The sequence below is a fragment of the Neofelis nebulosa genome, chromosome 7 (assembly GCF_028018385.1).
Source record: "Neofelis nebulosa isolate mNeoNeb1 chromosome 7, mNeoNeb1.pri, whole genome shotgun sequence".
NCBI lineage: Eukaryota > Metazoa > Chordata > Mammalia > Carnivora > Felidae > Neofelis > Neofelis nebulosa.
In genome coordinates, this window is record NC_080788.1 from 136,644,360 (window position 1) to 136,656,728 (window position 12,369).

The following is a 12,369-nucleotide window of genomic DNA, read 5'->3' on the forward strand; positions in this document are numbered from 1 at the left end:
TCCCAAACTCACGTCGAAATAATTCAATACGAAATAGAGACCTAAATGTAATAGCGGAAGTCTTAGAAGAAAACACGTGTCCACATTCATGACTTTGGATTGGACCATGGATTCTTAAACCATAAGTAGCCAAAGAAAAGCATAAATTGCACTTCATCAAAATGTAAAACTTTTGTGATTTATAGGACACTGAATGTGAGAAGACAACTCATAAAATGGGATAAAACATTTGTAAATCGTATTTCTGATAAGTACCTAGTATCTTGAATATATACAGAACTCTTGGAACTCACCACCAAAAAGACAACCTAATTTTAAAAATGGGCAGAGGTGTTGAATAGACAGTTCTCCAAAGAGGATGTACAAATAGTAAGTCCACGAGAAGATGCTGAACGTTATTAGTCATCGGGGAAATGCAGATCAAAATGGCAGTGAAATACCCCTTCACTAGAATGGCAAGGTTCAAAAGAGAAAGTGTGTTGGCCAGGATGCGGACCTATTGGAACCCTCACACGCTGCTGTTAGAAATGCCTAATGGTTCAGCCTCTTGGGAAGTACTCTGTCAGTTCCTCAAAGAGTTAAACACAAAGTTGCTATATGACGCAGCAATTCCACCCCTAGCTGTATGCCCAAGAGAAATGAAAACCTGTGTCCACACAAAAACTTGTTCACGAATGTTCATAGCCTCAATCATGGTAGCCAAGAAGTAGAAACAATCCAAATATCCCATCAAGTGATGACAGGTAAGCATATGGTGTAGTCATACAATGGAATATTATTCGTCCGTACAAAGGAAGGAAATACCGATACCTGCTACAACATGGATGAACTTTGGAAACACGTGTAAGTGAAAGGCAGACACAGGTGTATATTGTGATTCCATTTATATGGAATGTCCAAAATGGGCAAATCTGTAGAGGCAGGTCAGTGGTTGCCAGAGTTTGAAGAGAGGAGGGGGAATGGGGCACGATTGCTGATGGGTACAGGCTTTCTTTTGGGAGTGATGAAAACCATGTGGAATTATATAGTGGTGATGTGGCTACTCAGCTTCGTAATATACAAATACTCACTAATTGTACATTTAAATGGGTGAATTTTTAGTTTGTTAATCACATGCTGTTTTTCAATATGGAGTTCGTCAGAAATGGTGGTTCCCAAAGTGTGGTCCCAGTACAAGCAAGGCACCTAGGGTCTTGTTAGAAATGGAAATTCTTGGGTCCCCCATTCCAGACCTGCCAAGCCATTAGCTCTGGGGAGCATCTAAGGAGCTCTCCACAGGATTCAGATTTAACCTCAAGTTTGAGGACCCCTGGTCTATGGCTACACTCCCTAGGTCGTGCAGACGCTCCTAGCCCCAGGGTTCGTGGACCTGTATCGTGCAGGGACACACAGCTCCACGTGCCACAAGTTAACCACTCCCTTAGTTGGCGTGTCTAGAGAACTGTCCAAATGAATGTTTGAAATTTTCATCAGCAATTGTATCGTTCTCAATTTTTGCCTCCAGTATGATTAGCCATCTGTTTTGTTACAGTTCATTTTAAGGATTTTTGCCACATAATTATATTGTAATTTTCTACTTCAGAAGAAAAACCTGAGAGTTTAGTGACACAAACAGCTGCGGCCCTTCTTTCTCTCGTGTTTGCACGTCAGTTGGAGTCTGTGCAGAGCATCTCAGATGTCCCCGACATTGAACTTGAAGGAAAGGCAGTGGGAGCCAGCAGGGGCTGCTGCTGGTGGTGTTGGGGGAGATGTCCCGAGGCATAGACACTGCTGCATTACCCTTGCAGCTCCCCGCCCCCCCCCCCCAAAACTCATTTCCCCCGTGAATCAGTCCAGACTCTTTTAATGTTAGAGAAACCCAGTTCAGGCTGGTTTAAGCCAAAAAGCCCATGGTGGCAAGTTCTCTGGGAGAATCTACCTTCAGGCAAAGCTGAACGTTGGGCTCAGATGGTTACAAGACACCGTCCGTCTCTGGGCGGTGCTTGCCCTGGGGTGGCTTCATCCTTGGGCATCTTACAGAGATGGCTTCCAGCCGTCCAGGCTCCCATCCCATTGGGTTAATTCACTGCCCAGGCTGTGCCCCTGTCTGAGTTAAACATTGCATTCAGCTGCACGTAACAGAAAATTCAAGTGACCGAACCTTCGCCTCAAGGGGTTCTTGTTACCTAACAAGAAAGAAGCCCTGAAGTTGGGGACTCGAAGTTAGTCTTGTAGCTCTAACATGTCATCAGTGTCCCCTTTCTGTTCCTCCATCCTTAGTGGGTGGCTTTTGTCTTCAGGGTTGCCAGTTGGCTCCTGCAACTCTGGTGTGCCTGTGTTTCAGCCAGGAACAAGGAGGAAGGACGAAGGGCAGAAGACACGTGTCACTAGTCTTGTCTCCTCAGGAAAATATTCACCTTCCTGGAAGCTCCACCATGTGGACTTGCACTCCCGTCTCGTTGCTAGCACCGTCTGTGACCCCTCCTACCCGCAGGAAAGCCTAGGAACTTAAGGTTTCTAGCTGGAAAATGTTGCACACATAATAGGATTCCTTTAATAAGAAGGAAGGGACGGTGGATATTAGAGGCAGCGATTCCCAGCAGAATCCCCGGGGTTGACACTCTAGTCGTGCGCCCAGCCCCAAACCTGTGTAAACCCCTCTGTGGAAAGGGTTGCTGTCTTGTTCACTGTTGGATTCCCACTACCGAGAATAGTGCCTAGCACAGAGAATGCACACACCAAGTATTTACGGGACACATGATCAGCCAAGCTTGAATCACACACCCACCCACAGAGGCAGGAGGTGGAGTCAGCCCTCCAAGCCACATGGGCTGATGTGGTAATGGGGGGTTGGCTCTCTAGAGGAACAGTAGCGTGCTGCTACCAGTAAAGGAATGGGTGCTGGCCAGACGAGACTAGTGTGTACCCAGTACAACCCAGAAGCACTCGAACTTGCTGATTTTTAGAGATTGCATACTACTAACTTATCCAGGAGCACACCTTTTGTACGCAAACTAACCAATCCAGATCCCAGTACTCTGAACCGCCACCTCTGTCTGCCTCTCCCACCCCACGAGGCAGTTTTCCTCTGCCCTGACCACCCCAGGGTCAAATACCAGATAATTAGAGATGGCCTTGACACCCAGAGCCTGCTGACATTATTCAAACTAGCCAATCCTAAGCCTTCCCACTGTACCGGCTCTTTCCCATGGAAATCCCAATAAAGGCTCCTGCCCAATGCTTTCCACCTGTTCCTTCTGTCTGCTGACCAACCCTGGTCCTTCCCCAGCGTGGCATGCCTCACCTCCTGTTGCTAGGGATCTGTGAATATAAAAACTTTTATATATAAAAAACCATTTTTGTGCATCTTACCATACCTGATTAAAACCAATGCTAGGTGCATTTTAAAACACACTAGATCTGGATTTGGCAAGATAACGTGTATTTGAGCACAGCCTTGAAGGCATTAAAGCAGAAAGAGTCTGTAGGACCTCAGTAGGGCTCGGGAAACTATGTTAAGCACACCCTCCACCCCAGGTGATACGGTTATTCAGCAAGTCCTGAGAACGAATGAGGTAGCCTCGTCCTCACTTTGCAGATGAGCGAGCTGGGGCCCAGCCTGGTGGACATGTCAGGAGACCACATCCTGGGGCAGGAGGCTGCGTGGTGAGCACAGAATTAAAACAAGGAGTGAGAAGCTTCCGGCCAGGGTAGCAGGATGAAAAACCCCTCCCACAGCAGGGCTGTTTCTGTCTTCACTGCCGCTTAGGACCCTTTGGCTATCAGAAACAAAAACCAGCTAGAGCCCCCCCAAACAGGAAAGGGAAATTTCTGAGAAAGGCACATATGTGTTTTCCGGGGCTGGTGCAGGCGGGTCTCGGGACCAAGCAGGGCCAGGAAACGTGATCAGGCAGGCCCCTTTCTACCTATCCCCCTTTTCTGCCTCTCTTTCAGCCCCTTGCCCCTGAAACTTGATCCTCCTGCCTCTCCTACCCTCACTTCACAGTTTTGCCCACACGCTGCCATTGGTCTCAAGTTCATCCTGGGAAGCAGACTCTGATTAACTCAGTCTGATAGAAACCACCCCTGGGCCAGTGGCAGGCAAGAGCACAAATGTGACTGGGAGAAAATGCCTCCCCCCATCAGGATTGATGTCACAGTTGTCCTAGGAATCTCGGTGAATCCGAATTCCCATGTCCAGCCACCTAGCAAGGCCTGGGCATCTCCAGGACATTTGCACCTCCTTTCCCCAGAGGGTTCTCTGTCTCTATTCCAGTAATACATCCCCGTGACATGTCCTGTTCTCTCAGAGAAGTTGAGGAAATCCCATTTCATCAGTGTGATCTATAGAAATCCCCTCCTGGGAATAGAGGATTCTTTCAAATGAGAATTCTTACATCTGCTCTGTGAGATTTTTTTTAAATTAGTTTTTATGTCAGATGGTCTTTTCCTCTTCTCGTCCCTATATCCTGGCTGGACCTTGGTTTCCCAATCATTTCTCATGTTTTGGACTCTGCCAAGGACACAAGCATGTAAGAATCCAGCAAGTCTTTGCCTGTGAGCAGCTTGCGCTCTGGCTTCAGAACTCATACAAGTGACCGTAACATCTGAGCCAACACCGAGAGCCATGGTGATAGCTCCCTACGATATCTGAGGCTGGGTCAGTATTCACAGCCCCAGTGCACTGACAAGTACTGTCTTGTTCCCAAGCCCCCAGTTTGCTATCATCACCCCCATCTGAGGTCAGGAAAAGGGGTTTGGGGGGACTGCTTGCCCTATAGCTCATGAGTTACCATAGCTGATGAGTTACCCAGCTGGATTTGAACCCGTGTCAGATGCCAGACCTTTTGCCCACTGCCTGTCTTGTCCCTGGCCTTTAACTATTGCACTTCAGCATACACAGCAATCTGGGAACAAAACAGTATATAAAGTGCTGAATTATGCAGTGCCAGCTATTAGAAAGTAGGACAGTGCATCACCTCCTGCTAATCGTATGCTCCAGGCTACTGCAGAAGGCACCAGAAGCTGCTACCAGCCGTGTTTGCACCCTATCCTGGAAAGGTACGGATGGTGGATTTGGGCAGTAAGGCCATAGGTCAGCTTGGGTAGTTTCAGTAACTCACAAACATCTATGTGTTCTTAAAATTCAAAGCAGTTACTGTAGAAAGAGATCATGAGGGACTGAGCTAATGAGGAAAGATTTTCCAGAGGAGTCCGAATAATGGAGAGTCCGAAGACAGGTGGAAGGTGTATGTAGGATGGGGGGGGGGGGGGCATAGCATGAGCACTCCACAGTTTTCCATATTTTGACCATGATCCACAGCAATAAGTATTTTACATACAGATATCTATAAAAAGGAAGCAAATCTCATGGGATAATAGTTCATTCTTACTATAGATCAGAACTCTTAATGTTTACTTCTTTTAAAGAAAATGCTAGTTGCCACCCACTTAAGTTGATTTCACAATCCACCAATGGGTCTCATCCAACAGTTGAAAAAGCACAGAGCAGGTCTGAGGGAGCATTGTTTTATAGAAAACAATGGTGGGTCGTGAGCTTGCCAGCTGGGTGGGGCCAGCTCAGGGTAGATGTCCAAACCAGATGTGAAACCCATACCAGGCAGAAACACAACACAATGTTGTGTCTGTGAAGATAAGAAAACGATCTTTCTGCTGTGGCATTTGTATAGATCTCCAAAGATGTGCCCGAGAATTTAGGTGTTCCGAGTTAACAGTTCCCTGAAGTGAATTCTTCCCCTAGATACGGAGTTTTGGTTCAGTGCTGGAGATGCCCTAGGCATTCCCCAGCAGCCTTGATGACTTGGGGCGGGGGCTGATGAGGGAAGAGCCAGGAATTGTGGACAAACCAATCAGGCAGGAAACCTTTCTGCCCTTTGCACAAAGACCACAAGGCACAGAAAGGTGTATGTATGTATGTATGTAGAAGAAGATCTGGGAAGACGAATGTTTCTCTGATGAAGTCTCTAGGACGAATACGTGAATGGGTTTGCTGATTTTTGAGCTAACCATATTCTGTTCATTATTATGAGCAGGCTGGGGGGAGGGTTTCTTAGCAAATATGCTTTTAATGATTTAGGAAGATTCAAGCACAGACATGCAAAGCTAGTAGAGTCTTTGCCAGCCTACTTTGCAGTTTCCTTTCTTACTGAGACATAATTCGTGTATCACAAAATTCACCCTTATGAAGTGGACAGCTCAGTGGTTTCTAGTGTATTTGCAAAGTTGTTCGGCCATCATCACCATAGATTTCCAGAAAATTTTCTCCCCCACCTCCGAAAAAACCCCATACCCTTGAACACTCTGGCTCCCCCCATCCCCTGACAACCATTAATCTTTCTGTCTCTGTTGGATTGCCCTGTTCTAGACATTTCATATCAATGGACTCACATGACATGTGGCCTCACATGACATGTGGCCTTTTGTGTCCACCTTCGTTCATTTTGCACAATGTTTTCTAGATTTAGCTATGGCAGTGTGGGTCAGTACCTCATTCCTTTTTATGGATGAATAATATTCCATTGGGTTTTTATTCTTCATTTTGTTTGCTCACTGCTTAATGGGTACTTGGGTCGTTCCTACCTTTTGGCAATTATGTGTGATGCTGCGATGAGCATTCGAATAGAAGTTTTTTGTGTGCAGGCATAGTGAGGAACTACCAAACTATTTTCCAGGAGGCGGCTCCATTTTACATTCCCTCCAGCAGCGTAGGAGGGTCCCCATTTTCCCACGTCTTTGCCAATATTATTATCTGTCCTTTTTGGCATAGCCATACTTGTGGGCACAAAGCCATTTTATTTGCCATTTCCTAATGACAAAATATGTTGAGCATCTTTTCACATACTTCGTGACTATTTTTATTTTTTCTTTGGAGAACTGTCTATTCAAATCCTATGACTACTTTTCAAATTGAGATTTTTTTATTGTTAAGTGATGAATTCTTTGTATATTCTGCCAACTAGAACTTTATATGATTTCCAAATCTTTTCTTCTATCTCGTAGATTGTCTTTCACTTCCTAGATAGTATCTTTTGAAGCCAGAATTTTTAAATTTTGGTAAAATCCAATTTATTTCTTCTTGTGTGTGTGTGTGCGTGTGTGTGTGTGTGTCTTTTAAGAAACCGTTGCCTAATCCAATGGCATGAGTTATGCCCTTGTTTTCATCTGAAAGTTTGATAGTTTCACCTCATATTTAGACCTTTGATCCATTTTGAGTTGATTTCTCTGTATGTGGTTTGAGGGAGGAATCTAATTTCATTCTTTTGCATGTGGATATACTGGTGTCCCAGCACCATTTGTTTAAAAGACTGTCCTTTCCCTATTGAATAGCCTTAACACCCTTTTTAAATATGAGTTCACCTTAAATAGATGAGTTAGTTTATTTCTGGACTCAAAATTCTATTTCTTTGATAGATAAATCCTTATGTCAGTAGCATAATTTTGTATATTGTTGAGTGCTTGTAGCTTTCCAGTAAATTTTAAAATCAGGGCATGTAAGTCCTCCAGCTTTGTTCTTCTTTCAAGATTGATTGGGCTGTTTGAGTCCTTTGCATTTCCATATGAATATTAGCAACAGATTGTCAATTTTTACAAACAAACGTCAGCTAGAATTTTAACAGGGATTGCACTGAACCTATAGATCAGTTTGTGAGGAACATTTCCATCTTTATATTAAATCTTCTGATTTAATGTACAGTTGTCTTTCCATTTATTTAAGGCTTTTTAAATTTCCTTCAATGTTGTTTGGTAGTTTTCAGCATATAAATCTCGGAATTTTGTTACATGTATTCCTAAGGTTTTTGTTGTTGTTTTGTTTTGGGGGGGTTTTTTTTGGCTGCTATCGTAAATGGAACTGGTTTTCTTAATTTCATTTTTGGATTGTTCATGGTCAGTGTGTAGAAATACAATTTAATTTTGTATATTGATCTTATATCTTGCAACTTGGCTAAATTTGTTTATTGTAATTGTGTGTGTGTGTGTGTGTGTGTAGACTTCTTAGAATGTTCTCTCTCTACAAGATCATGCTATGTACAAATAGGGATAGTTTTACTTTCTCTTTCCAAGCTGAATGACTTCTTTTTCTTGCCTAGCGTTCCTGGCTAACACCTGCAGTACTGTGTTGAATCGAAATGATCAGAGCAGACATCCTCATGTTGTTGAAAGCTTTCAGTCTTCCACCATTAACTGTGTTAGCTATGGGGGTTTTTGTAGATGCCCTTTATCAGGATGAGGAGATTCTCGTCTCTTCCTAGTTTGCTGAGTGTTTTATCATGAAAAGGTGTTGGATTTTGTCAAATACCTTTTTTTTTTCTTTGCCTCAGTGGACATGATTGTGCAGCTTTTTTTTTTTTCCTTTATTCTATTAACATGGTATGCTGAATTGATTGAAGTTCATATTTGAACCAAGACTGCATTCCCGGGATAAATCCCACTTCATCATGGGATTATGATCCTTTTTATATGTTTGCTTGATTCGGTTTGGCAGAATTTTGCTAAAGAGTTTTGCATCTGTGTTCATAAGGATATTGGTCTGCTTCTTTTCTCTTGATGTCTGGCTTTGTTACCAGGATAATACTGGCTTCATAGAGCAAATTGGGAACCGTTCCCTGCTCTTCTACCTTTTGGAAGAATTGTGAAGGATTCATGCTAATTCTTTTTTAAACATTTGGTAGAAATCACCATGAAGTCATCTGGTCCTGGCTGTACTTTAAGGCCGTAAACTTGTAAGGGTTGTTGTTGTTGTTGTTGTTACTATGTCAATTTCTTGTTAAATCTTCTTGGATTATTTTTTTCATTTTCAGCCAGCTTTGCCGTTTCTGTCTTGGTGGGATTTTATCTGTTTCACCTAAGCTATGTGAGTTGTTGCCACACTATTGTTCATAATATTTCTTTAACAATTCTTTTTATTTGCATGAGGCTCGTAACAATCACTTTCTTTCATTCCTGATTTTAGTAACTTGAGTTTTCTCTCTCTTTTTTTTTTTTCATGGTCAGCCTAGCTAACAGTTTGTCAATTTCATCGATCTTTTTAAAGAACCAACTTTTAGTTTTATTCTTTTTTCAATTTTTTTTATTTCTACTTTAATGATTTCCTCATTAAAATCTCAATGATTTCCTTTCTTCTGCTTTCTTTAGACTTAATTTGCTCTTTTTTCTTCTTTTTTTTAATGTTTATTTATTTTGAGAGAGAGAGAAAACACGAGCAGGTAGGGGCAGAGAGAGAGAGAATCCCAAGAAGGCTCTACACTATCAGTGCAGAGCCCAGCATGGGGCTCGAACCCATGAATCACAAGATCATGACCTGAGCCAAAATCAAGAGCCAGATGCTTAACTGACTGAGCCATCCAGGTGCCCTTTTTTTTTGTTTCTTAAGGAGAAATGTTAGGTCATTGATTTAAGATCTTTCCTCTTTTTTAATATAGTCATTTATAGCTACCAGTTTCTAAGCACTGCCTTTCCTATATCCCATAAGTTTTGTTATGTTGTATTTTCATTTTCATTCCTTTCAAAGAATTTTATGATTTCCCTTTTGAGTTATTTTTTGACCTATTGATTTAAGAGCATGTTGTTTAATTTCCACATATTTGTGAATTTCCAGTTTTCCTTCTGTTGTTGATTTCTAATTTCTTTCCGTTGTGGAGTGGTTATAGAACCGCCTGGTCTAGAGGTGCCTGGCAGGTTCAGTCAGTAGAGCATGCGACTCTTGGTCTCGGGGTGGTGAGTTCAAGCCCCACGTTGGCCGTAGAAATTACTAAAATGGATAAATAACTAAACTTTAAAATAATAATAAAAAAAATAGAGGCACCTGGGTGGTTCAGTCGGTTGAGCATCCGACTTTGGCTCAGGTCATGATCTCACAGTTCGTGAGTTCAAGCCCCACATCGGGCTCTGTGCTGACAGCTCAGAGCCTGGAGCCTGCTTTGGAGTCTGTGTCTCCCTCTCTCTCTGCCCCTCCCCCACTCACACTCTGTCTCTTTCTGCCTCTCAAAAATACATAAACATTAAAAAAATTTAATAAAAAAGTCTTTGTCTAGTAAATCCCGTGTCTGGAATTCCTCAGAGATAGTTTCTATAGACTGATTTTTTTCCTATGTATGGGCCATACTTTCTTGTTTCTTTGCATGTCTCATGATTTCTTCTTGTTGAAGACTGGCCATTTTAAATAATAATTTGATGATGCTAGACATCAGATTCTTCTCCCTTCCCAGGGCTGCTTGTTGCCACTGCTTATTGGTGATGTTTGTTTAGTGAATTTTCTCAGCTAATTCTGTAAAATCTGTATTCTTCTTCACTGTAGCCCCTGAGATAGCTTCTAGGTTCTTTGAGGGTCATCTAATGATTGCACAGAGATTTCTCTAGATGCCTGGATCAAAACAAATCTTCCAGGCTTTGCTGATGAGTTCTGTGTGTGTTTGGAGGCGTGCCTTCAACACTGAGGCAGGAAGTTTACAAATGTACCTTAGTCTTTACTTCCTTGCTTGCTCAGAGGCTCACCCTGAGGCAGAAGTGACAGCTTAGGGCATTCTCAAATCTTCACCAAGCATGTGAATAACCATGGGCATATGGTTTTGGTCTTTAGATACCAAGATATGTAGGAGCTTTTCAGAGCCCTCGTTAGGCATCCCATTCCTCAATTTGTTTTTTTAAGCTGTTTGGTCAGCTCACTGTCTGTCCCAACTGTTATCCACCCCCGTGGACACTGATGTTCAGCAGTTGCCTCTGATTCTTTTCAACAAATGCCTCCAAGGAAAAAGCTGTTCACACTGGCTGAGCTCTGATGCAGGAAAAATAAAGACAACCTTGGAAGTGGGATCTTCCAGGAAACCACCAGACAGGTCAGAAGATGCCAGTTCTCCCAGAATGGACTTGAAGGGGCTCCAGCCTTGTCCCACCCCCTGCGGCGGATGCCGGGGATGATGGTTTTCAAGGCTACTCCAGAGCTAGTGGGAAGGAATGGAAAAAGAGCAAGTTAACACTCCACAAAGCTCACTGTTCTCACTGATATGCAGCCAGTTTTCTTAAGTGAACTCTGCCTGGATTACTACAAGCCTTTGGTCCATTTCCAGAGTTCTGAAAAAGGCTGGATCTGACCATTTTTGCCAATGTTCTCATTGCTTTTATGGAGGAGAGACTCCTCAGAAGTCCGTCCTCCACTGTTTCATTGGCACCAAGCTGACTGTGAGTCTGCATTTGCACCCATACTCAGTGGCTAATTAAGGACACCAGGCTTGCACACAGGCTTATTGAAGCCACTTCTCCATGGTTGAATTGTTTGTCGATTCTGTCGGTAGGGGCCAGTGAGGTCTTACCTGCCAGCCAGGACACCCACACTTTAGTCTCGCGTTTGCAACGAGCCGAGCGTATGATCTTGGAACAAAGGAGCTGAGGTTTCCAAAGTACCTACTGTGTGCCGCAGCGTGTGTTTTGTGTACATCATGTCGTTCTTGGAACACCCAAGAAAGAGAAAACATTCCCGCTCAACAGATGAAGAAAGCAATAAAAGGCAAAGCTCTTAGTTAGCCCTATGCCTGCTCCACACAGCAAAGACTCTGTATACTGATTATAGCACTGTTGTTACTACAACTCTTGCCATCAGGGAGCGGTGGGGGGGGGGAGTTGATGGGATTGCTCAAGGTCGTCTGAACACTGACCCGGGTCTGTCTGATTGCAGAGCCCACCCTATCCCACAGCCTCCCCTCCAGCTCTCCTGGGCAAATCCGTTCCGGCTCTGGGTCTCGCTTTCCTTACTCTGACGAATGAAAGATCTGGACTGACAGAAGTTATGCGGTCAGCAAACACTTACCGGCTTGTCTTAATTGAGATCGCCTCCAGGGTGCCATTATGGAGGCGTGTACTTCTGAGTTCAGGGGCTCACACTGGGGGCGTTGTCTTGTTCGGCTTGAGAAACGAAACGGACAGGTAGACTGGCAGGTGTATAACCCGGCATGTGTTTCTCTCCCCGCCCCGCCCCCGGCTCCGCCCCCCTGCAGAGGCAAGAGGGGACAAAGCCAAGTGGGTGTTCACCTGGCCGCTCATCTTCCTCCTGTGCGTGACCATCCCCAACTGCAGCAAGCCCCGCTGGGAGAAGTACTTCATGGTCACCTTCATCACCGCCACGCTGTGGATTGCTGTCTTCTCCTACCTGATGGTGTGGCTGGTGAGTGGAGGAAGCGAGGGCGGACTGTAGGCACAGCCCCTGCCTGGCACCTGCTGGGGGCTGGGAGAGCTGCGTTCAAAGAGCGGCCTCGGGCACTGCTGTGCAAGTCCCTCCCTTCGCAGCCGTTGGCATGTCGCTCGGTAGAAAGGTTCAGCAGAGGAGCGCGGGGCAGTGCCGCGCACCAGGGGCGCCCAGATAGACACCGCGTGGCGCTT

General features: G+C 44.3%; 1 protein-coding gene across 2 annotated transcripts in view; it reads left to right on the plus strand.

Annotated features, from left to right (window-relative positions):
* Nucleotides 1–12,369, plus strand: part of SLC24A4 (solute carrier family 24 member 4) — a 174,541-nt gene that overhangs the window by 150,169 nt on the left and 12,003 nt on the right. For both annotated transcript variants that reach the window (XM_058740105.1, XM_058740106.1), the window contains exon 13: nt 11,988–12,154. In XM_058740105.1, coding sequence (XP_058596088.1) covers nt 11,988–12,154 — 167 coding nt within the window. The remainder of the gene's footprint in view (nt 1–11,987; nt 12,155–12,369) is intronic.